At 49.0% G+C, this 27943-nt stretch overlaps 1 protein-coding gene and 1 long non-coding RNA gene across 8 annotated transcripts; one reads left to right on the top strand and one right to left on the bottom strand.

Moving 5' to 3' along the window:
• Positions 1–3: 3 nt before the first annotated feature.
• Positions 4–26943, bottom strand: PI4KB (phosphatidylinositol 4-kinase beta). 7 transcript variants are annotated; one of them, XM_087443367.1, is made up of 13 exons: positions 26610–26941; positions 17981–18917; positions 13202–13246; positions 10514–10741; positions 9163–9390; positions 7381–7490; positions 6737–6841; positions 6388–6511; positions 5352–5503; positions 2446–2578; positions 2061–2181; positions 1308–1370; positions 4–903 (listed from the first exon to the last, which is right to left on the bottom strand). In XM_087443367.1, exons 2-13 carry the CDS (start codon positions 18887–18889, stop codon positions 722–724), a joined length of 2400 nt encoding a protein of 799 aa, XP_087299493.1. In that variant the 5' UTR covers positions 18890–18917; positions 26610–26941; the 3' UTR covers positions 4–721. The 7 variants fall into 7 exon arrangements, with proteins under 7 accessions (XP_087299493.1, XP_087299464.1, XP_087299461.1 ...); XM_087443338.1 differs by having other exon boundaries at positions 5352–5617; positions 26592–26940; XM_087443335.1 differs by having other exon boundaries at positions 5352–5617; positions 26610–26940.
• LOC106802779 (uncharacterized) lies at positions 26846–27792 on the top strand. Its single transcript, XR_001391972.2, has 2 exons — positions 26846–26987; positions 27504–27792. It is a non-coding gene; the product is annotated as an uncharacterized LOC106802779 (long non-coding RNA).
• The last annotated feature ends 151 nt before the right edge of the window (positions 27793–27943 follow it).

Raw genomic sequence — 27943 nt, 5'->3', positions numbered from 1 at the left:
ACAGATGGCTAACTAAGGACTTTATTTCAAACAAAAATTAAGAATAAAAAGTTGAGAGCTATTTCCCTGGGTGTGGGGAAGGGATCAGGGCAAGGAATTCCCCACGGCTAGCCTAGTACCCTCACACACACTGGAGGGGTTGTGATAATTCCCTTCCTGCCTCTGTGATGGGGAACCTCAGCAAGTGCAGGACCCTATACCAGAGCCCACCTACCAAGGGGAACTCAGGCTAGGGGTCAGTCCCTGGGAAGGGACAGAGTTGGGCAGCAGCATGGCCAAAGGCCAACCACAGGATCAAGTCCTAAGTACCAAGAACCTACTCTTCCCCCTTTCCTGGGACCCAGAACAGATTAAGAGGATGGCCTGTGGAAAGAACCTCTTGGACCCTGGCGAGAAAAAAGGCCCCAGTGTCCCTCACATTTATCACCTGTTCTCTGGAGGGCAGTGAGTCCCGGAGTCTGTCAGGTGGTAATACTGACACAGCTGGTTGGGGGAGGGGACGGGAAGGGAAGCCCCAGCAAGTCTGAACCCCATGGCTGGCTCTCCCACCCCGCTGGCAAGCTCTACAGTTACCACATGATCCTTTGTATTTCTTGCCTTCCACTTCCCGAGTGGATGGGTGGATGGGTGGGGTAGCCTGGTTTGGGTTTTCCCTGACAAGGGCCCTCTGAGAGAAGGTCTCCTGAATCCCCCACCACTCTGGGGTCTGAGAAGGAGGGTGTCACATGATGCCGTTGGTGAGGTACTGGAAGCCGTCATAGAGTTTGGTGGTGATAGACCGCATGCTGCCGTCTACCATCTGCTCCACCAGCAGCTGGAGCTGTTCCTCAGTCATGCTCATGTGGAACCTCTCTTTGAGGTTGCGGATGGTGCTGGAGCCGTGGAAGCAAGGAAGCTGAGAACCTGAGGGAAGCAGTGAGGGTAGAAGGTCACAGATGGAAAGGAGGAAGGGGCAGTGGTGACAGCCACAGCAAATACAGAGCCCGGGGTGTCTGAAGTGCCCCTTCCCCTCCCACCTCAGAGAGATCCCTGACAGTGTGGACACAATTCTGCTTGGGCAGAGAAGGGAGAATTGGTGGGAGGCCCTGTCTTGAGCTCATCTTCATCCCGCACTCCTAAGTCCCTTTAGGTGAGGGCATGAGGGCAGAGAAGGGAAGAGGGCCAACACCACATCTCTCCTGGTAAGGGCTGAGGGAGCAGAGCCTTAGGACCCAGAGGGAAGGTTGGGAAGAGGTTGTAGGAAATGGGCCCTGAGCTGGGCACTTATCTGGTCGCAGGCCTCTGCCTATGCTACGTCTGACACTCACAGATGACCTGGGCCACCGTCATCACGGGGCCAGACGGGAATGCTCCTGAGCAACAGCGACAACCTGCGGGGTGGGGGCAGGGATGGGGAGGAGGAGGAGACTGGCAGCTCAGACTGGGTGTGTACTGCAGCCTTGAGGAGGGGGATGGGGACAAAGGGCCCAGAGGAGCTGGGAGAGGAGGGATCCCGGAGCAAAGACTGTAGATGGCAAGGCAGTGAGGAAACAGCACAGTGAGAGCAGATAAGATGCGAGACAGAGGAAATACTTAGAGCAGGAGGGGTGAGTACTGAGACAGGGAAGGGGCCTGAGGACAGTGCAATCAGAAGTCAGCCCAATGGGGAGGAAAGTAGTGACTGGAAACACCTGAGGTTGGTAAAGAGCCGAGCCATGGAAGGAGGAGACAGAAACTCAGGGCTGGACAAGGGATGGGGAGATGCGAAGGGACCAGGTAGCTGGAGAGGGGACTGTTCTCTCCCTGAGTGCACCGAGGGGGTAGTTTCTGCTGCCTCTGCCTCTGCCTCCCCCACCCCCCCACCCCTTGGACCTAGCTCTGTCAGGTGTCAGGAGGAATGTCCTGAAGGAGAAATGGGGTACTGGATCAGCTGGAAACCCTCCGGGAATCCCCACCCCCCGTCTTGAGGTGGAATCAACTTTTTGGAAGTTCCATGCTCCAGGGCCCCAACATAAGTGGGAATCCTGAGGCACTATGGGCACCGCCCTATCCCCAAACACCTGGCCTCTCCCCAGCCCCACCTTGCTGCATGATCTCCACGATCTGCACCACCTTATCCATGTGTTTCCGAGCAGCAATCAGCCCCTGCAGCATCAACATCTTGTAGTAGTTGAACATGTCACCATCTAGGCCGCCCATTACCTGGGAGGGGAGAAGATAGCTATGTGTACAAGGGGGCTTAGTGTCCCACAAGCCAGTCAAAACTCCTTCCTCCCTGGGGGCAAACATGCCAAACTCCATTACTTTCCCACTCTCTCATCAGGCAGGAAACCTCCCAGGACATCTAGCCTCACCCTGACTTACAGCCACTTCTGTTCTGTTTACCCCTAATTCCGGGGGAGCCCATCAGCTCCCCTCCCACGACAGAGAGAGAATGCAATGAGGCACCTCTCCTTCCTGACTCACGTCCACAAACTCGGTGGTCAGCTTAAAGGCTGACGTCTCAAAGCCCAGGTTTCGGGGTGAGCTGGACAGGATGAAGCCAAAGTCGATGTGGATGATATGGCCTTCTGCGTCCAAAAGGATGTTCCCATTGTGCCTGAGGAGGGGGCAAAGGAGAGGAAGAGGCAGTAGTAAGTCTGACTGAGGTGGGAGCCTCAAGCTGCAACACACTGGCCACATGACACCAGGCAGGGCAGTCCCCTGCCACGTTTCCTACTGCTAAAGTAAACTGCTAACAAAGGCTGTGGAGTCTGAAATCGCTATTATTAACAACTTAATAGAATAGTTTTTCTCCAAATTTTCCAAAAATCATAACTTCTACCACCCAAACTGATCCCAATCTAGTAGAGAACCCAGAAGTAAAGAAAGCAAGCCTCTGCGGCTCAGCCAGCTGTCACAGAGGCCAAGCACCTGGCTCAGCGGGAGGCCCTCAGTTAGAACATGTTTACCTGTTTTATTTGTAATTCCTATCAGCCCACTGCAGACCAGAAGCCTGACCAGAAGGGAGCAGTGTTCCAAGGCAAGCAGGCTGAGCAGAGTTTAAATGTAAAATAGCGTGGGGGCTTTGAGGGAAGTTTTTTAAGGTTTAACTATCTCAGGAGGGAATTACTACAGGCTGGCTGCAGGAAGAAGATTTAAAGATTTTATTTATTTATTTTTTTCTCACCCAAAGCCCCAGTAGATAGTCGCATGTCATAGCTGCACATCCTTCTAGTTGCTGCATGTGGGACGCTGCCCCAGCATGGGCGGAGAAGCGGTGCGTCGGTGCGCACTCAACCGCTAAGCCACGGGGCCGGCCCCAGGAAGAAGATTTAAAGCGAGAGAAATCCCAGGTCTTTGTGATTCCCACATCAAAGGCCAGTAGAAGCAGCTACAATTAACATGCTAAGCATGTGAGGCCTGGCCCATTCAGCATAACCCACCTCCTCAGTGTCCACAGAGGCTTTGTTAGGCTAAGAGCTCACACTCTGAGGGCCACCTTCTCTGGGGTTGGTCTGACTGGCCAATAGAGGGGGCACAGAGTGAGAACTGAGTCCCATCTGAGTCCTTCCTACTCCAGGAAAGCATTACAAATTGAGCAACACAGGCCCAACCTTGAGAGCCAGAAAGGTTTCAGGAGATGTCCTAGAAGGGCAGGAATCTACCTACCTGTCCCTGACTTGCAGCAGGTAGCGGACCAAGCAGTAGCCAGCGCACCTTTGCACAAAATTGCGCAAATTGCTCTGGGCAAAACCTCTCATTTTACAGGTGAGGAAACAGAGGCCCTAAGAGGAGAAGTGACTTACTTGCCCCAGGTCCCAAGGCTAGTGAGGGGCACTAGCCCCTTTCTTTTCCTAACTGCTCGAGTTAGCTCCAGCTGCAAAGCTGTGCAGGACTCATTCGGAAGCAGTCCAAGAGATCTTCAACCTGCTTCCAGTTTGGAGCCCCAGGCACTGTTGCCACTTCTTTCTAGTGGCTGATTCCATTCATGGTTTGACCACATATATATTTTTTTGACTTATTATGAAAAGTTTCTCAGCTGCCTGCCTCCTCCCCTCCACCTCTTTTAAAGGACGGACTCTAATCTTCCAAACATATTAGGTTCCTAAAGAAAAGCCCAGAGGCCTGACTAGCATTTGCTTTCCTGCCACCCATTCACTCAACCCTGGGGCTCAGCTCTAGGCTCTCTGGGCGCTGGGTTCAAAATCCTGACTATTCAGAGACTGTCTAAAGCTTGTAACCAAATTCCTTATAAATAATTACACTTCCCTTCAGCCTTCAAATGTAGGGCCTCCACTGGGTTGATCTGCAGGGCTGGCAGGGTGGAATGAGCATAGGTTCTGAAAGCTCCCTGACCCTTATTTTCCTCATGAGGAAACACTTGTCTGATAGGGTTTTCAATATAAGACTGTCAGGCCATGGCAGGGACTTAATAGATGCTACATCTCTGATAAGCTGTTCTGTTAGCTAGATCTTAATGCGTCGCCCTGTCACTGGGAGCCCTGGAAGCAGAGGCCACTGCATTTCTTCCTTCCCAGGACAGATGCCCTATGCCCAGTGAGAGGCACAACTCACTGGAGCATTCAGGTTATTGACCCTGAGTGGCTGTCCGGAGACAGTCTTGGAAAGCAGGGCCTCGGTGGCGTAATTATCTTTGTACGATATGTTGTTTGCCTATATGTGAAGTTGGGCCTCACTTGTTATTAAAAGAAATCACAGCTCTGGGCAAAACAAGAGATACTTAAAAGTTCTGGAAATCATATGTTGGAATAAGGAGAGTTCAAGACTGGGAGTTTCAACTTTATCTCCACCATGTCTCTCCTATCCATCTTCTCCTTTCTGCTCTAGTCACTACCACTACCCTCAGGCCAGGCCTCATTACCTCTTGCTTTGTTGCTAAAGGCCCAATGACATCCAGTGTCACCCACAGTGCCACAGGGTGCATTCACTAAACACAGACTGGATCATGTCATTCCTCTGCCTCAGAATGAAGAGCCTTCTAACCTGGTCTCAACTTACCTGTCTTATGTCACTGCCTACTATTCTCCTGCCATGCAGTGCAGCCCAAGTTGGAATCACATCAAGTTGTTTCCTCTGCCTGGAGCGTCCTTTCACCACAACTTTCTCTGTCCTCATTCTCCTTTGTCCTTCAAGACCCTGCTCCCTCAAACCCTTGCTCCTCTCATAAATCCTTTACTTTGCCCCTTTACCTAGTCCATCTGCCTCTTTGGCTTAATGGCATGTGAACACGTCTGTCTCTGCCTAAAATATGTTGTCTGTTCATCTTTACCTCTTGGCAATGGAAGGTGGTGATTAAGTGAAAACTACACCTGAAGGGACAGAGGGAAGCCTGGAGAAAAGGTCAGGATGAAGGGCAGGAATCTACCTACCTGTCCTTGACTTGCAGCAGGTAGCAGACCAAGCAGTAGCCAGCGCAACTTTGCACAAAATTGCGCTGGGCACTGAGGAATGCCTCGGTGGTGTAACTGCCATGCTCCTGCAGGAAGTAGTCGAGCAAGGAGAGCTGTGACTGTTTCTTCACCTGGTGGATGGACACAGCATTGACCACTGGCTCAATCATGCCACTGTCGGCCGAAATCACAAGAATCTTGTATGGCTTGATCCACAGGGGCACTCGCTCCTGTTCCCAAATGGACTGTGAGGAGACACAGAGGCATTGGGACTATTATCCTTCTCCAAACTTGGGGAGGGGGCTAAAATCCTTCTGTCCTCAACTTTGGACAGTTCCCCTCCTTGGTGGACTTGGATTCTAGGCCACCAAATGAGTAAAACCCACTGATCCCATTGAGGACTAGGGAGTTTTAAAAGGAATTCCAGGGCCTGACAAGACAGAAAACCATGTACAGAGCTATGTGGCAAAAGGCATCTTACAGATAGAAGTCCAAAAAAGGCAAGGAGAACAGGAAACCACTGTCACCTCACAAGCAGGGAGAGTGGGACCTATTAATCCAAGTTCAAAGAATAGGGAAAAAGACTGAAAAGGATTTAGGTTCAGAGAAAACTTCTCTAGAAAATGAAAATATTTATATAAAAAACTGGATTAAACAAGTGAAGCTGCTTGTAGGCGACCAAGTCAGGGGCTCAGGGGATAGACATCTCAGCACACTGCAACCACTTGCCACAGATCTGTTGGGAGTTTTGATCTAAAGGACAAACCCAGCATCCTGAAGTTCAGTAATCAGAGCAGGTGCAGTTCGCAAAAGAGCCACAAGAGGTCAATGTGGAGCTGTTCCTGTGGCTGTACTTCCTCGAAAGGAGCACCAGCTTTAGTTGAACCTATGTCCAATTTAGACCTGGGCAGGAAGTTGGTCCCCAACAGAGCTCCCTGCAAAACAACCTGTGTGGTCACCTCAGGTGGGCTGGAGCTGGGCTGAGTTCCCTGTCTTTCTCCCTCCCTTCTCTTACCTGCAGTTGCTTCAACACCTGGAAGGCCAGGAGCTCCTGCCGAAGGTCATCCCCACACTTGACAATGACTGACAGGAGCCGCCAATTGGGAAGATGGCCATATGGGGAGCCCTCTCTGATCCGACTGTGAAGAAAGCAGCAAAAGGTGTCAAAGCGTGATACCAGGGTGAAAACAGAAATATAGCTCCTACTAAAAATCCAAATCAAATGCCCCACAAGGCAAAGACTGAGATGACTTGGGAGCCTGATGGATTTTGGGGGCTGATGGACAATATGGATGGTGGAGTGAGTACCTACAGTTGCCTCCAAGCTTTGCAAGGCGTATACAGACCACCCCCACCCAACTCACCGCACTTTCTCCTGCCAGGGCTCTTTGAGAGCAACTGCAGAAGGGTCTTCTGGGTCTCGTTTGAAGGCTGTGGGGGTGTGAGCCAGCTGCTCCGAAAGGCGTCGTCTAGCAGGAAGAAACTATATCATTTGCTTGGAGGAGTTAGCCCAGAGCCTCATGTCCCTGTCTATGCCGGCATTTCCTGCACTGTTACATTGGTTCTGGGCACACAGAGATAGAAACCTGGGCTGAGAGAGACTCATGGCCAGAAACACATTACTTAAACCTTTTTGCTAACCTGGTGGTTTGTAATCATGTTAAAATGCAGATGACCAGGCCTTCCCCATTCCTCTACCAAGATTCTGCTTCAGAACAGGTGTGGCTCCACATCTGCATTTTCAACAAGACCACCTCCCTCTCCCTTGATTCTGACACATGTGGTCCTCAGACCCACTCTGAGAAACTGCTCTAATTCCTTCCTCTGGTGCTTTCATCCCTTTGGAATCCTTTTAAAATTTAATTTCCTTCTGTAGTAGCTCAGTAATTTCTCAACCTGCACTTTCACTGCCTCAAGTTTGGTGGCCTCAAGACAAGGAGAGAGAAAAGGGAAAGACACAGGCCGACAGAGAGGAAGGGGACAATCAGATAACGTGGTCTGGCCATACCGAATGTCCCCTGCTGCAATGAACACAGGCTCCTTGCTCTCCTGGCTGGTGATGCTGTCCACGGAGAACTGAGAGATGTTGTCACAGCTGTTGGTGTGCACTTCAGGGAGCTGGGGAGCGCAGGGGATTGCAGGTCAGAAGTGCTAAGCACAGGTCTCGCTTCTTTTACCTTCTCAGATCACTCTGCATGCTTGCCATCTCCACGTCATGAACATCCTTCCCTTCTGAACTCTGTTCCAAAAAGCCTCCCCTGGTTACACTCCATCCTGACCACTTGGCTTCCGAACTGCCTAGGCACTCACATAGACCCTATAGCAGTGTTTCTCCAAGTCTGAACTACCTGCATCAGAATTACCTGGAATGCTGCTAAAACGCAGATTCCCATACCCCACCATTGATCTGACTTACAATTACTAGGAATGGGATCTGGAAGTCTGAATTTTCAACAAATTCTCCAGAAGACTCCCAATGCACTCAAGTTTGCAAACCACTGCCATGACCATCACAGAAATCTGAACTTGTGGCCTTATGCTGAGAGCTCCCCAAGGCTAGGGATACGGTCTCCCTTAGGGTCCAGGACCAGACCCTCTCCAGACTAGGTTCCTCTGACCATTTCTTCCATCTAAGCCATTCAATCTTATCCCTCCCTCTCTCTCTCACTATAAAATATTGGTCTACCAGACTCTAAGGCCCATATCAAGTCCCTTCTTTTCTCCCTCCTTTGTACCAGAGCATTTCTTCTCAACTCCATTCGTCATTTATTGCACATTGCCTTGTTGTGTATCTTATAAATAGATGTTTTCTTAAATGTCTGTGTCCAATCTCTCCAGTTGGACTGTAAGCTCAAGGACAGAGATTCTGTCTTTTCATAAAGTGAAATCTGGCTGTGTCACAGCCCTACATAAAATCCTGGTCTGGCTCCCTATAACTCCAGAATAAAGTTCAAGTTTCTTTCCACAGCTTACAGGATCCTTCCTACAATCTGGCCCGTGCTGGCCTTTCCAGCCTCATTCTTCACCACTTCTGACCACACACCCAAACATCACAGCCATACAGAATTTCTTTCAGTTCCTAAAATGTGCCAAGCTCTCTCGTCTTCCAGTCTTTGCACATGCTATTCCCTCCACCTGGAATACTCTATCCAGCTATTTCCAACCCATCTTCAGGCCTCAGCTGAGATATTACTGCCTCCAAGAAATCTTTTGGGGTGTATCCAACGCCAAGTCTGGAGTAATTGCTACCCCCACCCTTAGGTGCTCCCATAACGCCCCATCCTCTCCGGCACAACCTGGATCACACCATACTACAACCACCTGCTGACTGGTCTTTTTCTCTCTCATATTAGGTCATAAACTCTTTGCAGGCAGGGGCCAAGCCTTGTTCACTAGCACACAGCACTCAGGTCTGGCACAAAGCAGGCCTTCAATAATTATTTCCTGAATGAATGAATGTATGACTTACCATCCTCTGCTTTCCTAAGACAACTTTATATAGCAGGTGTTCAATAAATATTTTGACTAAATTTCTTTCACTCCCCTGAGCTTAGAAATTCCTCCTTATATTTAACCTAAATTCCTCCTGCAGGAAAACAAGCTCTACCTAAATCTATTCCAGACTAGAGCTGTTCAGAGCTTTTCCCTCTCATACCCATTACTATCTACCGCACTCATTTGGGCACTTGCCTCAGCCTGCCTCAGGGTGTATTGTCTTGTCTCAAACATACTGAAAGCTCATGGAGAACAGGTGCTGTGCGCCAGTATTACCTCCTTGGAGCTCCCTCACCTCCACCTGCAGCTCGCCTATGTCATCCACTGACCAGGCCTCATCATCATTGTCATAGTTGGGCACAGTGCTGAAGCTGCCTGCCCGCTGCTCGTGAGTGATACCGCATTCAGGCAGGTTCTCTACAGACCGTGTGCTCCGAATTCGGTTCTCAGGGATCCGGGCGGGGACACTAGTGGTGTCGAAGTTTTCACATTCAAGGACTTCCACATAGATCAGATAAGGAGCCTGGGGGGAAAGTGAGAACAGTATTTGTAACTTACGTCCACCACTGTTCCCCAAATCTCAACTCTGTTAACATAGTTCTTCCTGCTGCCCACTCCTAGCTCCAACCCTCATCTATCAGTCCCCTGACACTATGAACACCATATTTAGGGCAAGAACTTATGAACACCTATATAAAGAACTTGGGTGAGACAGTGTATGAGTTGTCAAAATGTTTCACTGAGCTTCAAAACGTATAGATGATGCACTTGGACAAAACCATTCCAAACTATCAATTACAACCCATCAGAGAGGCCTGGAAGCCTCTGGGGGCTTATCCTAAAGACAGACAAAAAGACTGGGAAATAGCTGGGCACTGTTCCAAGTAGGGTTCTAATTGTCAGTACTACTACTTTTTTTTGTGAGGAAGATCAGCCCTGAGCTAACATCCATGACAATCCTCCTCTTTTTTGCTGAGGAAGACTGGTCTTGAGCTAACATCTGTGACAATCTTCTTCCACTTTATGTGGGATGCCGCCACAGCACGGCCTGACAAGCAGTGTGTCGGTGCGCGCCCGGGATCTGAACCCGGGCCGCCAGCAGCGAAGCACGTGCACCTAACCGCTACGCCACGGGGCCGGCCCCCAGTACTTCTTCTGAAAGAAAAATCTGAACCAGGAGTACTCATTCCAACCAGCAGACAAATTCAGCTAATTCTCTCCAGTCGAATCAGGCATTCTTCTCTCCTTCTCCCTGCCCACTCTGATCAGAAAAGGTCTTAGAAACAAAAGATTTCTCTACTCTCATTGTTGCTGTACCTTCTATACCTAAGAGTTATAGAAGGGCTGGAGAAGAGCTATGAAAGGACTGTAAGGACAGGTGGAGAGTGAGTCTCTCCTGAGACATGGCGAGAGGCAAGCTGAAACGATTAGGCCTCTTTCGTCCAGAAAAACAAAGCCCAAGAAGGTGGACAAGAGGGCGCTCAGAATCACGACAGCACTGAGGTCAAGTCAAGGCTGACACATGCACACGAACCATGGAGGAGTCTAGGATGTCGGCGGGGCACCCCTGGGCATATACACAAACCCTGGACAACCACGGGAGTAGAGTCAGATGAAAAGTGGGGTTTGGGTCAGAGTCCACCTACCTTGTCCTTGGAGTTGAGGACAACAGCCTGGGTGTGGGGCACACGGACCACGTGGTGGTCAAAGCCGGCAGTGGGCAGCCAGACTCGGGCAGGGAGCTTATGGTTGAGCAGGGAGAGCTCTGAGATCAGCCGCTGTGTTTTCTGCTCCTTGGTGGGGAGCGTGGCCAGCCGCTTGCCAATCGCCATCAGGGACTTGATGAATTCTCGCTCAGGAGCCAGTCTCACGGGCTACAGGGGGTCAGGGTGAAGTAAAAGATGGTGAAGAAATGATAGAAAAAAGTGGCCCACCCACTCAGTCCCTCCCGGCCATGCAGGCCAGGGATCCCAGTGTCTGGAGAACTCCAGGAAGGAGCTACCTTTCAGCTGTAATAGGAGATCCCACCCCACTCCTGTCAACTTGAATTGGGAACAGGTAGAAGAGCAAGTATATTCCTTCTCCTCAGGCTGTTTCCTGAGGGTAAGGGGGGGTGTGAATCCAGGTCACCGGGATGCACCCCTCTTCTCTTAGACTAGAGTTCCTCAGGAACTGTCCCAAGGCTTCAAGATGGGCAGGGGGACAACATCCAGAGGTTAGCCAGGGCCCCAGAGAGAAGAGCTGCTTACATCAGAAATGCTCCACCCATCTCATGTCCCTCTCCCCACCTGGATCCTCCAGCTCGGTCTCTGCCCAGGGGTCTGCCAGGACCCACAGGACTAGGGAGGGGAGCTCTGAGTCAACATCTCCCCTTTCAAAGGAGGAGGACCCACTCTATCCAAATGACTTTTGTTCCTTTCCATGACATCCCCCTGTCCATCCAATGATCTCTTACAAGGGGTCAACGCACGTGCAGGGGATGAGAAGAAGATGAGCAGACTTGCATTAATGAGGGAACAATCAATGGGGAGAGAAAAAGCAGACGGAGGGAGGCAGGTGTGGGCAGGTGGGTGGAAAAAGCAACAGCTCCTTTCAGCCCTTGAGGATGGCCCTGAAGGCCTGTCTCTTTCAGTGATTCCTTCTTGGGTCCTCTTCCTCTACCTCTCAGGGACTGGGCTCCCCATATTAGTTCCCTGCTGTGAGCCTGGCTCCTCTCGCTGGGTACTTTAGTCATTCCCAGAAAGGGCAAAGTCAGTCTGGGGAGTAAGGTGCGGGTGGGAAAAAGATGGACTCAGCTAGACATGAAGAAGGGCTCTCTTCTCAGCCTACATCCTTCTACCATATGGGCATTCAATCAAGATAGCCACCTAGCTCCCCAGTCCATCTCCCCTCAGCTAGATAAGAACAGTGTCTCCTCCTTTTTTAGAAACAGTATTTCACTCACCAGGCTTTTCTCTCCCTCTCTGTGTGTCTTGCTTAGTTTCCCGATTGAAAATTTCTACCCTCACTCCCTCACACTGCAAAAAAAGCTTCTTTTGAAAGCTGTGCAGTACCAGGCCCACCTCTGCATGTACAACAGAGCCAGAGTTCAAAGGAACAGCTCATCTCTCAGTCCCTACCCCACAGGGGGCTGGCTCAGGGCCCCACACAATAATGAAACAGGGTGTCTGAATCAGTCAGGAATGCTTTGGGTGTCAGGTCTGAAAATAAAGACAGGAATACAATACAAGTAGGCTTCTGTGGTCCCTGGAAATATCCCAGGGGCCTAATAAAGAAAGAGAAAGAAAGGAAGAGGAAATTTGAGATTTGCTCCTTCATTCATCCTGATCCCCTAATCCATCCACTCAGGTGGCAAATGGTCACTGTCCCAAGGACCCTCTACCCCAACCAATTCATAGTCATCTCAGATTAGAAAGGCAGAATTCCTTCCCAACCTCAAATCAGCATTTGGGTTGGGGGCCCCTAAGTTACGTGAGCATATGGGAAATGTGACCCCAGGCCTTGAGAGAGAGACTCTGCCACATGGGAGGAGACAGGAATCACGACTGAAAGGGGATTAGCACAGAACAGAGAAAACTTTTCGGGTAGACAAATACAAAATAAAATGTTAAAAAATCATCCAAACTCCCAAAGGGTCCAGCATTTCCTCTCACGTCTCTGCCCAGCAACAAGGTCCGAGACTCTGTGGGACCAGAGGGTCGGGGTTAGTCTGGAGGGAACGAGAAAGGAGAATGAGGATTAAGAAACAATCTGGGCAGTGAGCTGGGAAAGGGAAGAACTCAGACCTGGAAGAAATGTGGTTAAAGTTAAAAAAGAAAACCAGCTGTGGGGAGGTAAAACTTTCCTTGAGGCCAAATCCTGTTTGCTTTTGGAGTCGGCTCACCCAGCACAGGGCCTAGCATTTAGAAGACACTGAATAAGCATTTGATGGTCTGATGGCAGAAGCCATAGGGAAAGGGTTCTGGGTGGGAGATATAGGATCCTGGGGGTTTCTGCCAAGCAATTCTTGGCTCCAATCCAGGGGTAAATTCTACCTCTCTCCCAGCTGTTTGCTCTAGAGACCCATGAGCTGAAGGCTGAGTTGCACAGCATCCCAGGTGTCTCTGGGAGAAGGATCAACTGAGCCTGATTCAGCCTGGGCTCAGGGCACTGGCAACAAGAGTCAGGGGACTCCTCCAGGTCTGGGATGCCTGGGAGGGAGGAGTTGATCTCCCAGGAAGAAAAGGCACCTTTTAACTCCAGCCTTGGCCTGGAGATTCAGAAGACCTGGGGACGGAGAGGAAATGCGGCCATGGGGGGAGCCTGCCACCCAGTCCCAGCCTGGCCCCACTTACGGAACTGAATGAATTATCAATACTCTCGGTGCTGGAGGAGAGCTCCTGGGAAAGGGCCAGAGGGCAAGGGGAGAAGGAGGGGGCAGGGAGGGAGGGGAGAGAGACAAAGGCAAAGAATTTAGCTCCAGCTTGGATCATAACGGCTTCTCTTGTGTAGCTCTACCTTTCTGCTTCAATAAAAGAAAGTCAACCCAGAAGAGCCACTTGCCCAGATTCTTGACACTTGTAGGAGATGCTGGAAGGCTAGCTCAGACCTTGAGGTCAGAAGGGTTGAAGAGACAGCAGCCTCCGCTTTTCACTTTCTTCCCTTCTATTCTTGCCTGCATGGGTCTTCCTTCTAGGACAAAACCCTAAAGTTAGGTCCCTTAGGGAGGTGACTGTGTTCTGCCAAGCTTCCACGCTCTTTGCTCACACTCACATGCTCTCAACCAAACCCTTCTCCGTGGAGACCACCAGAGAGGGACGGAATTTAACAAGTTGCATGGCTCCCATAGGGGAAACCCCATGTTCCTCCAGCTTCTTGGAAACTGGAGGGAGGAAGCAGAAGAGCTAAACTTTCAGTGCCAGGTTATCTCCTCTCTAGTCAGCCTCATTATCACCTGCGGAATCCTAATCCCAGCCTTGAATCTGTGTGACGACGGCACCCAGACCCATAAGCATGAAACCTCCGGGCTAGATGCTGGTAGGAGTAAAGGACGAATAACTCTCCTATCTACCAAAACTCCGTAGGTTTCCTATCAGGCTATTTCACATCACACTTAATTACAATTTTTTGACAAAAGTTGGGGAGCAAGATCCTAGCTGAATCCATCTGAGAAAGCTGAGTAGCTGAGCAGCAGCTGTCCTAGTCCCAACCCAAGCGATTTATCTGAACTTCACCCCATTCTCGTGTCTTACTGGTGTCTATGGGCAAAGGAAAAGGGCGGGAGGTCAAACTCTCTTTCAGTGGCTCTGCTGCAGCTCATGCACAGGCTCATCCTGGATTCTGTCCACCAAGGTCTCCCAGGGTAGGGAGAAAGGATAATATGTGTGCACAAACCTGCAGGTGGGGAGGGGCCTGGACTTAAGAGCCAAAGTCCTGGGAGCACCCAGGACAGAAGGGTAGTGGTCACTGAGCTTCTACTCTGCAACCAGCATTTCAAGTCTCTACTTAATTCAATTCCATGGTTTAAGTTCTATTCTAGCTGGAGGTCCTAAAGTCAGGTCTTTCCTTGAAGAATCTGGGGATAGCGGCACTTTGAGGGAGAAGCCAAGCCAAACACTCTCCCGAGGAAAAACTCTTCTACTTTGGGTAGAGGTGGGAGGGAGAATTGAGGCAGTGAGGATGCCAGAGTCTATTATGACTTAATGGTTCAATTTCTATCCAAGAGCTAGTTGGGGAAGGAACAGCAAGCAGGATATTGCCTCCATGAGCAACACCCCAGCTGATTCTCCCTGAGACAGGTCCTGTCTGACTCATTAACAGCCTTGGAGGAGGGGAGGCATATCATAACCCGCTCCTCTTTCCTAGTCTGTGGGCTTGAGTCACTCATCCTGAGTCAGCTCCAAGGAGAAAAGCCAAGGCCAAGAAGCTGACATCACAACACATCAGGCTGGAAGGCCCAGTGGGGCTTCTAGGGTGATATGCAGCAGATTTCTCTGCACAAAAGATGCAGTGCTGAAAAGACAAAGCTGATCTACTGCAAGTGTCATTATGTGGGGCAGGGTGTGGAATAGGGGTGGTACCTACATCACTCTCTGCTCCCTGTGCCCCGACTCTATGCCAAAATATTTACACTTGGTTACAAATGGGAAGGATAACTGCCTGAGCCGAGTTCCCGGACTAGGCTGATAAAAAGTGCTTTGAAGGGGTGGGCTTTGGCAGGGTCGGGGGAGTGGTGGTGGAGATGGGAGAAATCAGCGCTAGAGACCTCTGATTGGAGGAGAGAGTGTAAAGGATTCCTCATTAAAAGAAAATAGAGCCTTCTATGAGATCTGGGCAGAGTAAAGCTCTGCAGGGAGACTCCAGGCAGAAAGAGAGCTATACAAGCAGCCCCTGGGCCTCTTCTCTGAGGCCTCACTTCACCTTCCAGAGCTCCTCTACCGACAGTAGGAGTGTAGGATTAAAATCAGAACCCAAAGGGAAAGCAGGAGATGGGGAGCAGAGCGTCAGGTCCCACCCAGAGACTCTCCTTCTATAGAGTCTCTGCTCAGACCTTAGATATTTATGTACTTTGTTTTAGTAAGCTGTATACTTCTTCCTTATATGCAGGAAACAACTTTTCAAGAGAGTCACAAACTCCACCAAAAAACTGTTAGAACTCATAAATTCAGTAAAGTTTCAGGATACAAAATCAAGAGTCACAAACTCAACAGTTCCATAGATAATGGGGTCTCCATATACCTTATAAGTTCCTGGAGGGAAGGAGAGCATTTTATCCTCCATCCTCCACTGCCTCTAGCACAAGGTTCTGGCACAATGTACAAGCTCAATAACTATTTGTTGAGTGAATGAATGTTGCATGACAGGGGAGAAAGAGGAGGAGAAGAAGAAAAACCAAGTCCCTTAGTATTTGGGGGGACACAGGCCTTGATAGACGTATCCTCAAAATGCCAAAGGGGTTGGGAGAGAGACCTCTGTGCTGAGCCTCCAAGGCTTAGACCCCTAGTGAGATTCATATTTATTCTCTCTCATTCTGGCTCTCACATTTCCTGAGGAGACAGAGTGGGTTCACATGTCTCATTCCGCCAGCATCAGATAACCCAGGAGTACCTGGGGCGTGCTATCTCCTTCCTTACCTGGATCTAGTGACCCAGGATAAAGGAGCCAAGTTGGGAAGAATGGCAACTGAACAAGCCACCCTGGAGGATTTAAGAACTCACAGAATACCTGCCTCTCAGTGTCATCCATAATCCCATCCTGGGCAGGAGTTAGATGCATGGAAGAGGGACCGAGGACTAGCACAGAGTAAGAAAAGCCCCAAGGCCTCAGCTTTTCTGGTCCTAAGATGAGAACTACAAAATACGTACAGAGAAAAGCCAAGCCCGACAAGAGGCACCAAGGGATTCACTTTTAGCCGCACACACTCCTACTGCTACAGGCTTGATCCCCAGAGGAGCTCCCAAACGCTTCACAACCTTAGTCCACCAGATCTGGATGATTCTTCTTACTCTGCACAACCTCCCTTCATGATCCTGGGGTTCCCTGACAAGCTCAACCAGAAATGAAAATGGTCCATTCTGCTTCTGAGAACAGCTTGGGCTCTGCCTGTGCATGCATGTGGAAGCCTAGATGGTCAAAGCCTAAGCCGTTCTTCCCTACATGGACTCTGACGGCTGAGGACCTGGGAAAGCAGCTGCTAAGAAATAACCAAGATAGCTCAGCTCAATGACTAGGAGCACCAGCTGTAATTTGAGGCCTGGTCTGACATTCACTAGTTGAGAGACCTTGGGCAAATCATCTAACCTCTCTAAGCCTGTTTCCTCAATGGTAAAATAATACCTGTCTCTTAGGGTTGTGAGAATGATTTCATATGTAATGTACTTTTCAAATGTAAAGTACTTGACGTGACACTTGGCACGTAAGTGCTCAATAACTGTTAGCTCTTTTAGCTTCACTATCATTAAATTATCATAAAATATCAAATTTCCAGAGAGAGAGCAGGCTCTGTAGTCTCCCTCCCTCCTGCCTTTTCCCTTCCCTAGTCACTCTGACCTCCTTCTTGAAAGAAGTCCCATTGTATCAAAAACGTGGGTGGGTTATGTGTCCCACAGTGGCAGATTCCAGCACCATGGCTGATATGCATTTCCCAACAAGTGCAAATTCCTCATTCTTTTCACCCTTCTTTCCTAGGCTGGGATGGCAGCCAGGATGGAGCCAGGCTGGTGGTGAGTCAGAGGTGGGGACTGGGGCACCACTGTCTGGCTGGGACACCAGGTCACTGACACTTGGTTGTCCACTGGGTAACTTTTCCTGCTATCTGTCCAGATGTGGAATGGCAGGTGCGTATAACCTACTGATGTGCTCATCTCCTCCTTGCTCTATATCCTAAATTAGATACCCCCAACTACTGCTGTAACTTGTTCTTTCTAGCCTTCAGGTCCTTGATTAGACACTAAGTATGCCTGAGATTTACTCTATACCAAGATTGTTTCCCTCTTCTCTTTGTACTTCTCCCAAATGATATGGCAAAGACACCAGCAAGACATCCCTTCCCCCAAGGAAAGGCAGGCAGGAGGGCATTCTGCAAATGCCTGGGTGATAGGGAATGAACTTTACCCTTATGTCAACAAAAAGCAGGATCTCCAGGGAGTAGGGGAGAGGAATTATGAAGAGGAGCCAGGAGAATGGAGCTGAGGTTGTATTTAACATCTCCCCTGCCCCAGCACACACACAATTCACACCTGTAGTCCCTTTCCCTCCCCCATGGTTGCTGCTCTGAGAGGTTCTGGTAGATATTCCAGATCTCAAGTCAGGGTCAGGAGGGTGTCTGCCACAGTTCTCAGTAAATAAGTAGTTAATGGAATGGCAGTGCAGTTTAGTAAAAACAACATTGGATAGAGTCAGGAGTATCAGCCTTGCTATTAGCTATATGACCTGAGGCAAGTCACTTTATCTCTCTGGGTCTCTGAGTTCTTCCTTTGTAAAATGAGGCAGCTGGAATACATGAATTCTAAGGGCTTTTCCATGCTTTTATCAGTGAAATGAAACAGAGGAAAGGGAAGAAAAGGACAAAGTAACCCTATGTCAGACAACCCGTCTCCATGCCAACATGCCTCTGTCCCTCCTAGGAATTTTACCTCATCCTCATTCTCCACTTTAGGGTTGCTGGCTGTTCGTTTCAGGTTGCTGCTGAGACTTATGCTGGCGGTGGCATCTGACTTAGAGCGCTGGTGAGTCCTTTTGGAGGGAGACAGCCCTGTGTCAGGGGCTGGGCTCAAGGAGGGCAGCTCCCTCTTTCGGTGAGCTGGCTTCAGCTCATCTGAGAGGATCAGCTTCCGTAGCTTGGTCCCACGGGAGTGTCGTTGAGTGGAAATGTGCATGTCTGAAGAGTAGGCCCCGAGCAACAGGGCACACTGGAGGGAAAAGTTAATGCTCTGGCGGCAACGGTGGACTATATAGGGCTTGATGGCATCACCCACGTCCTCATCCATATGGATGTACATGTTAAGCAACTGGGGCAGATAGAAGTCCACATCCTCATTGCGAAAGCAGAAGAGCCGGTTGCCGATATAGGCCTGCACTCCAGGCTCCTTGGAGTTATACAGGTATGAAATGGCCATAGAGATGTCAAATAGTTTTGATTCAAACAGCCTCAGCAGCCAAGACTGTTTGGCTGAGTTGTTCTGCCGCCGTCTTCTTGCTCCCTTGGCTGTGCCTGAGGCCACAGTGGCCCCCATCTCATCTTCCTCCTCCCTTATCTGGGCAGGTGGATCGTCCAGGCAACGGATCTCACTGTCCACACCATCCCCATTGACCAACTCCAGTGGGGTGTCTCTGCTAGAGATGGCCACGCCTCCATGCAAAAGCTTGACTTTCTCCAGCACCTCCTGGCAGGCCTTCTGGGCCACCTCAGGATCAATCACTGATAGTTCCCCAACCCCCTCCGTGATGACGCTTAGCAAGGAGCCCCCATTATTCCCTGGTGGGCCAGGAGTGGGCTCAGAAGTTGGCTTCAGGGAGGCAGGCTCCACTACTGTGTCTCCCATGGCCACAGCCAGACTTGGAGCTTCCAAGCTACAGGAGGAAGAAGGGAAAAAGGAACAGAAAGGGAGACACATACACACACTGGTTAGTGGTACCATCTTCAGGTCTTCCCTTTGCCACGAAACCTTCCCAGGCACCTCCTCTCTTTTTGTCTCCCTGGACTCCTTCAAAATCAGATGAAGTCATCTCCGTCCAGGAAGCTTTCCCTGACTACCTCCACTTCTGATCACTACATTACTCTTCATTCATTCTGCACTTAGTTACTTGGCTTAGCCTCTGTTCTTAACTTGTATTTACAAAATGTTGCTTTATGTGTGTTATGTTTATATAGATTTACAAATTCTTCAGGTAGACTGGGAAGCAATTCTAGTCTTATTCCCTTGTTCCTAACTCTTCACATACTTTTCTGTCTTCGGCTCTTCCCATGTCTTCCTTTAAATGCCTGCCAATAACCTTTTTCTTTTCATCTTTAAACTGTATTTCCTTACTCACATAACACTCCATACATAGGTCCTGAGCATCTCACCTTTATTCAGTATTAACGTCTTGATGTATTTTTCTAGTTACAGATACTTTCTTACCTTCCCTATTAGACTCAAAGCTCCCAAGGAATAAGGGCCAGCAAATACCATGCCAGGTTTCACTTAGAAGAAAATAGCTCTAAAACAACCATCATCAACCCTGCTGAAGTTGTGCCATTTCTCTGCTTATCTGACTTCATGACATCATTCCCTCTTTCTCCAGTGCTGTGGCAGCTGAAGTATAGTGGAAAGACTCCTGAACTTGGAGTCAAATAGGCTGGGGTTCAAAATCCTGGCTCTGCCATTATGAGATGTGTAAACTTATGCAGGTCACACATCTTCTGAGTTTCAGTTTCTCCAACTGCAAAATGAGAAAAATATATCTGCTTCTCATTGTTGCTGTGTGGAATAAGTAACTTTGTGTGTGTAAAAAGATCTAGCACAGTCCCTGGCACATAGCAGTACTCAATAAATGCTAGTTGGATCCTAATCACCAAAAAGGTTAGTAAACAGTGTGTGTGTGTGTGCATACACACGCATATACTGTTTATAAGGGAAGTGAATTACAGTTACATTCATCTGAAAATCTTCCAAAACATTTACGACAGCCCTCTCCTATCCCAACACTACTTTCCTCATTATCATACACACACTCCAAGGACTGGAGGGGCTGTGAGAAGGCACCAAGAAATCAGGTTGGAATTCATGGGTCTAGAACATCTAAAGAACAAGGAGGAGCAGGAATCACAGGAAGCACACAACTAAGAATCCCTCTCTGGAGGAACTCTCGGAAGGAAATTCAATGAGAGAGCACTGCCGACAAAAGCCACTGCCCTCCTAGAATGATTCTTTAGAGCCTCCCCAAATCCAGATCAGAAGAATCAGTGCAGAACAGGAGAAAATTTCAAAGCAAGGACTGGGAGAAGCACGTTGCTAATGTCAGATCAACCCAGCTCCAGAGTCTGGCTCTAGTCAGCAATGGGTTCAGAGGCCTCTTCACAAAAACGCAAACCGAGTGAGTCTAAGGCACACTCAAGAGTGTGAGCAAGAGGAAGGCAGAGGCTACTGTAGAGCCGGAATGCAGGTAATTTCCAACTATTAGTGACATTACCTTTGACTCTAGTGAACCTAGGTGCATATACTTTCGGTGGGAGGAAGGAGGTTTGAGATACAGATTCTCTAGTCACTCTGGAAAGCCCCGTTTTCCACTCCCACCCTTCCAGTGCCTCTTCTTGCACCTCTGCAATAAGAGTCACGGTTACTTTGAACTGCCCAATATTGTGTAGTCTACCTCCCAGCCTCCCAGCAGTCACCATTAAAATCTTGCAGGAAGACAGATGGGGAACTCTTTTGTTCTCAGAGATTACCAAAAAAGGCTACTTCAGTTTATCTTTCTCCCAACTCTGTCATGCAAAAAGTTCATCCCTGAATTTAATTTCCCTGATGCAGTTTGAGCTTGGTGTTAATAAAAAAAAAATGGCAACTCTTTCACTATGCTCTCTCCCCAAATTAGGCAGTGCCCAATGAGCAGTAGAACCAGCATGGCTGCCTGTGTGGATCTGTCTCTACTTGCAGGTATGCGTTGCACAGGAATAATAAGAAGGAAGATTTAATCATTCCCTGCCACACCTTCGTAGGGCACTCTGCACCAGAAGTTCATTCTAATTCAACTGGGACCACTACCTTTTAGGTCTACTTAGAAACTAACATGATAGCCTCAATTGTTTTATACAACCAATTCTTTTTTTCTCGATCTCTCTGTGCTTGGCACATCTTTCCCTTTTCCTTTACTCCAGAGACTCCAAGACACCAAAAGCTCCTAAAAGTCCACTTTTCAAAACTTCTAAGGGAAATGAAGTTCAGACATTCTCCCATATGGCATTTCAGACCTCAAGAGGAAATGCAGCAGACGCTTGCCCCAACTGATCACAATTGGGATTATTACTGGCACCAGGAAGGGAGGTAAGGACACTATCATTTCTTTTATGCCAGGGCTCAGCTAGGAATCTCATCACAGTATTCAGGGTACTTCCCTACTGAACAGATCTCCCATTTGGCAACCTTTACTTCCCAGGGAACCAGACGATGTCAAAAGGTGCAGGGAAACTAGACTCCTCGCCTGTATATGCAGCTCTACCACTAGAAACTAGAGCTTGTCTCCCTCTCGGCCTTTCTGAGCCTCAGGGACTGCCTGCATGTGAAGCAAGACATGGGAGGAAGGAGGTATTGAAGGGAATTTAGGTTGTTTTGGCAATTTAGACAATAAGAAATAGGAAAGGGATTCTCCAAAACCTAAATCCGGATATGGTCCTCAACATCAATTCATTCACTTTCAAATGCAAAGAAAATATAGCTTTGATAAGTAACCATTCCAAAGAAAGTGAAAGGACTAGCAAGTGAAAGAAAAAAAGAAGGAACAGGTCCTGTATTTACCACTCTTCCCCTTGTAAGTCAGAGAATAAGAAAAAAGTGAGAGAAGAAAATCCAAACCTTTATCAAATGACTCCTATCGCTCTCAGTGACATTCAGACAACTGAGGCTCCACGTTTCACACTGGGATCCTAAACTGAACTTCTGGTGAGACTGGAAGGGAACTGAAGAGGCCTCCCCTGCCCCAGCCTAGTAGCTGGCTTCTAGGAAACGGGGTGGAGTGGGGGGGCATGCTGACAACTGACTGGGGCTCCACAGCTTGTGTCTGGGCAATGAAGGAATCCTCATCTGAGCATCAGGAGGTTGTTCAGAGCAGAGCAGAGCAGTGGCTATAGAGGACAGAAAGGGTTTACATGCATGTGTTCTGTGTGACTGAGCATTTAAGTAAATGTGTGCAGAGGACTCTGAGGGGAGAGGACGCTATCACCTAACCTGGCTTCCCGCTTCTCATCGCCTCAAAAGATTCAAGGCAAACAACCCTCTCCTGGCCTCCAATAAAGGACCTACTGGATTGGTCTCTGCTAGGACAAAACAGCAAAGAGCCCCAAATCAATCCCTTCACCCAGTTAATCACCATACCCTTCTTCGAATATTTTTCCATGGACTAGATAAATATGGATTGGTTCAAACCAATCCTCATGTTTTTATATGTTCCTGCATTTTCATAGAATTGCCTTTAAGAGATCATCTGATTTAGTGCTCTGCCTCCGAGCAGACAGGCGAGCTCAACTTTCCTCCTTTTAAAAGATCCCTTTGAAAGGGATCATGTGAGTTGGAAAAAAGGGTAGCGGAGCCAGTTATCTTCATCCTACAAGGGGGGTAGTTAAGAAAGATTGTTAAAAGTTAATAAAAATGAAAGGTAGGGGCCAGCCCGGTGGCATAGTGGTTAAGTTCACATGCTCTGCTTCCACAGCCCCAGGTTTGCAGGTTCGGATCCCGGGCGTGGACCTATGTACCGCTTATCAAGCTGTGCTGTGGTGGCATCCCCTACACAAAGTAGAGGAAGATTGCCACAAATGTTAGCTCGGGGCCGATCTTCCTCACCAAAAACTTAATAAATAAATTTTAAAAACTGTTATATCACTCTTTAAAAAATAGAAAGGGAGGTTCAAATATGTTATTCAAGGTTTCCAGTAGAAATAAAAGTGACATAATAATATAAACAAGAGGTGCAAATCCTCTAAAGCTAAATCCTCTTTCGTAACAATGAATAAATCAAGAAACAGAGGCACAAACATTTTATCTAAAGCTATGGCGATAACCTTCAGAAACAAACACTGAGATAACCAAGAGGTTAACTCTAAAGGAGTAGCTATAGGGATGTATGGAAAAGGACTGTTGATCTTCATCATAAACTCTTAGGTACCACTGGATTTGTTACCAAGTGTGCATATGCCTTTATTTTATTTTATTTTTTTTTTTTTAAGATTTTATTTATTTTATTTTTTCCCCCCAAAGCCCCAGTGGATAGTTGTATGTCGTAGCTGCACATCCTTCTAGTTGCTGTATGCGGGACTCGGCCTCAGGATGAACGGAGAAGCGGTGCCTCGATGCGCACCCGGGATCCGAACCCGGGCCACCAGCATCGCAGCGCGCGCACTTAACCACCAAGCCACAGGGCCGGCCCATATATGCCTTTAATAATGATTTTTAAAAAGGAGTTGCTCTTCAAAAGAGACTCCATATCACTCTAGGCTGCCTGTTCTGCTGTTGAGAAGTTCCTCCCCATATCTTTTTTGTTTGTTTGTTTTTTGTGAGGAAGATCAGCCCTGTGCTAACATCTGCCAATCCTCCTCTTTTTTTGCTGAGGAAGACTGGCCCTGGGCTAACATCCGTGCCCATCTTCCTCCACTTTATATGGGACGCCGCCACAGCATGGCTTGCCAAGTGGTGCGTCGGGGCGCGCCCAGGATCCGAACCGGTGAACCCCGGGCCGCCGCAGCAGAGCACCCGTACTTAACTGCTCACGCCACTGGGCCGGCCCTCTTCCCTGGTCTGAGTACTACTTTTTCCTTGTAGAAACGTAAGACCGAGCAGTCAAGCAGGCTCAAGCCCTACCAGGAATCAGGTAAATGCTTACCCAAGGCCCCAAGGGGGGTTGGCATCAGGGGAGAGGGCATTCTTAAGGTACCAGCAGGAGGTAGGGAGGGTAGTGGTCTCAGGATAGTTAAGTCAATATTGAATCAGGCTGAGAACTCTCTGTGCAGGGCCATGGAGCTGGTATAAGCAGATTCCAGCCAGACAGCCCAAGCCAGCTCTGAGAGCCCCTGCTGAAACAGACAGATGGCAAAGAAAGCAACCTGCATGCTCACCTCTCTTTCAACTGTTCCTCCCTGCTGAAAGCCCCAAATGCGCGTAGACTAGGCCCTCTCTTGTCTCATGCCAATTACTGAAAGGTTTCTCCCAAACTTCTTCCCCAAATGAAAGAATCTCAATTTGCTGCTTTGGATGGTGTTCAGCAAACATGTTCTCATGCAGTGTGGACTCAGCTCTGAGAAGGAAGTAGGGAAACTAGGGGAAATATGATTTCTCTTTGGGAGTGCTTCCAAGGAGTGAAGTTGCTCCTAAAAAGGGGGATTATGAGTAGACTACACTCTGGGTAATGAGGAAGGAGATAAGGGAAAAGTGGGACAAGATAGCATGATTACTTTCAAACAGGCCTAGAGCCAGAAGATGAATGGAACTTCACGTGCCCTCTTCGCTATTGCAGGCCGAGAGAGACATGGCATAAAGGGAGCAACTAGTTTCTTAAGTCTCAACTCACTCCAAGTTCTCTTTTCCAGCCAGCTTCCTCAAAGGGCTTTTCTACAAACATACTTTCAACCTATGGAATCTGGAGTTATGGTTCAAGTATAAGAGGAACAGCACAGGTGCTCAGCAACTTAATGCAGTGGGAAAAAAAGCAAGGTAGATGAAAGAAGCAGGCCTAGAGTTTGTCTCTCAAACTGACTTACCCCCATGGTCGTAGACTAGAACGACCCAACAGAGAGACCAAGATGAAGGAAAATTCTCAGGACAACTAAACCACTACTAATAAATACCTTTTGTCTGAGGAACTAAGAATGTTTTGTAAACAAATAAACCAAGTCTAATTTCCCCCCAAACCCACATCCTGTTATTAGCTTATTACTGCACTGATGCTTATAGAGTGGGCCATTTTCCCAAATAGGTCACTCTAGAGGTCAAGCGAGGAAGTCACATGCTGAACCTAGGTGTCCTGATTCTGAATGTACAAGCTCTTTCCATTGTCTCATGTTCCTTTTCCCAGTTAGCCCCAATCCCACCCCAGGCCTAAGCGCTTATGGAATCAACCAAAACTATTTTAGTAAGCCACAGACAGTAAACTGATTCCTCTTGGATCTGGACAGGTGTGGGAAGACACTCTATTCTGTGATCCCTTTAAGACAAGCCTAAAATTAAATAACCCAAAACAAAATTTCTCACAACCTCATTCAGTTCCCATGCAGGCTTGTTCATCCCTCCTAGTGGCTGATCCTGAGTAGTCAACAAAGTGTAATCTGATAGGGACTTCAAAACTTGCTCCATCCTTCAGAAACACCCTCTGTCCAGAAAAGCCTGAGAGAGCTGAGGCTCCCCTTCCTCCCAACACATTTTCTTCTTAGTTCAAGGTTTAGCTGATCCTGAAATACGTGATATGTGGAGATAAAGAGTGTGACAGAGAACACATAAAGACCATGAAGGAAAACAGAACCAAGTTTCACAAGGATCAGCAAAATCCTTGAAACTCAAAGGAGAAGGTGTATGGGCCGGCCCCCTGGCTTAGCGGTTAAGTGCGCGCGCTCCGCTGCTGGCGGCCCGGGGTTCGAATCCCGGGCGTGCACTGACGCACCGCTTCTCCAGCCATGCTGAGGCCGTGTCCCACATGCAGCAACTAGAAGGATGTGCAGCTATGACATACAACTATCTACTGGGGCTTTGGGGGGAAAAAATAAATAAATAAAAATTAAAAAAAAAAGGGAAGGTGTCAAAGTTGGAAATCTTTAACGGGAAGGGACACTGTCAGATCCTCTCTCTTCTATAGGAACAAACCTCCAGAGGTTGGAGGATTGAGGAAAGGGAAGCTAAAGAAAGTTACAGGGATCATAAAGCACTCCTGAGAAAAAGCGTAAGGATTAAGGTCAAAGTAGAATGCAAATTGTACTTTGGGAATGGTGATGAGGGCCTGAGATCCCTTAAGGAAAGGGGAATAGGCAATTCTTGGAAGCCAGGAGCAGGGTGGGTGGGTGGCAGTGAGGTAATGGAATCAGAAGCAGCAGAGGAAGAGAGGGCTACAATCTTTAGCCCAGGGAAATGGGAACCCAGTGCTGGGGTTGCACAGAAACATCGGAGGAAAGAGGCAAAACAGGAAAAGGGATAAAGGTGGAGGCCATGAGAATGGTTTGGGGCAGGAGCACACACGACGAGGAAGGACAAACGAGGGTCGACATTATAAAAGGCGTCCTGATGTGGAAAGAGTTCACGACTTAAGAGAAGATAATTCGGGACGGAGGCAACAGGGATAAGAGTGAGGGAGGGGGGAATCCCCGGGACGGAGGGAGGAGCTAAATAGAAGAGGAAGCCAAAAAGCAAAGGAGGACCCCAGGCTTGAGAGGAAAGGGTGGAGAAGGAACCGGGGTGCAGCTGCCACCCGGAGGGCAGTTTTCTAGTCGAACACAGCTGTGGGGGCGGGGGGCGGCTATGCGGGACAGGGTGAGAAAGGGACCCCCCAACACACAGGACAAGGAGGACTCACCCAGTAGGAGTCGCTTACCTCCGGGGGACCCCCGCGGAGGGAGTGCGGGCGGTCGGGGTCGGGCTGCCGACACCGCCGCCTCAGCAGCAGCGGCCGCTCCCGGGTTCCATTGGCCGCCTGCGCTTCCCTGACAGCGGCCGCGGCGGCTGCACCAGGCCCCGGCTGCGGGGCTGCCCTCGGCGCCGCCTGAAGGGTCCTTCGCGTTGCCTCAAGTTCGACTGGGCCGCAAAACCTCCTCTTCCTCCGTCCGCACAACCAAGACCAAAAAAAAAAAGAAAAAAATCCCCAGCAGGGCTCGATTCTTCTTCTGAATGCAAGCCCTTCGTTTTTGGATATGCTTTCCTGCTTCTCCGACGCTCAGGACCCTACAGATCCCATGGTACTCTAAGGAGTCGGGTGAGCTGCCTGGAACATGCCTGTTCAGAAATGGAAAAAGGGGCGGGGAAGAGATAGTTGGAAGCTGGGGAGGGAGGAGAGGACGAAGGGAGGAGCCTACGGGTAGGAGGAGGGGCTAATCTTTGGAGGCAGACCTAAGTGATAGCGTTTGCGAGGCTAAGGAAGCCGACAGGGAAGTAAAATTTGCTGGATAAGGGGCAGGGGCTCCTGGGCTAGAGTAGAGACCGGCAGGGGGCAGGCGGGCGTGGGTGCTCTGTTAGAGGAGAAGTACAGACATACTGCGTACTTCCATAAATACACGAACATGCGAATTATATGTAAATGAGTCTATTTGAGTTAGCAACCGAGTTATCATAATTGCAATCATTGGCTTTCCCCCCTCCCTTGTTCCACACGACTCCCTTAGTAAATCAGGCCGCGGGATGGACACTGGAGGCCCAGTGGGGAGAAGAGAAAGAGAGAGGGCGGGCGGGGAGGATAGTCACCCTCACTCTCCTTTTTCTATTTATCTTTAAGGACGATGCCAAGATTAAGCTCCTTATCGCTTCGGGAATGGCGTGATCCAACCGGGTCAATCTTTCGCCGTTAGCGGTGCGACTGGAGGCCGCGGTTCTGCCTCCGATGTCACCACCTGCCTGGTCAGCCTTTGGCCTCCAGCCTCTGGACATCGATCCCTCCGGAGAGGGGCTGAACAGAGCCAGTTTGGGAGAGGTGAGTGAAATGACAGAGGCTTGGAGAGCACAACCCCTCTTCAGAAACAAAACCGTATAAAACAAATAAACAAAAACACGCCCTATTCACGGACCTCTGGTGTTGGTTTTGTGTATTTGTTTATTAGCATTATTGATTGGGAGCCCTCGCCCTCAGAACCTCAGTCCCATCCCTCATGGGCCTTACTTAATATTCTACATCGAGACTAGTTATTTGGGCCCAAATCTTGGATGCCACCTTCCCTG

The sequence above is a fragment of the Ceratotherium simum genome, chromosome 2, assembly GCF_057802395.1.
Source record: "Ceratotherium simum simum isolate JZ-2026a chromosome 2, ASM5780239v1, whole genome shotgun sequence".
NCBI classification, from domain to species: Eukaryota; Metazoa; Chordata; class Mammalia; order Perissodactyla; family Rhinocerotidae; genus Ceratotherium; species Ceratotherium simum.
This window is presented reverse-complemented; position numbering and strand designations above follow the sequence as displayed.

Coding starts and splice junctions, on each gene's coding strand:
- PI4KB (XM_087443338.1), bottom strand. CDS start 18,889: ATGGGAGACACAGTAGTGGAGCCTGCCTCCCTGAAGCCAACTTCTGAG. Junction 7,491..9,162: donor TAGGCGAGCTGCAGGTGGAG/GTGAGGGAGCTC, acceptor TGCGCTCCCCAG/CTCCCTGAAGTGCACACCAA. Junction 6,512..6,736: donor CCCTGGCAGGAGAAAGTGCG/GTGAGTTGGGTG, acceptor CTTTCTTCACAG/TCGGATCAGAGAGGGCTCCC.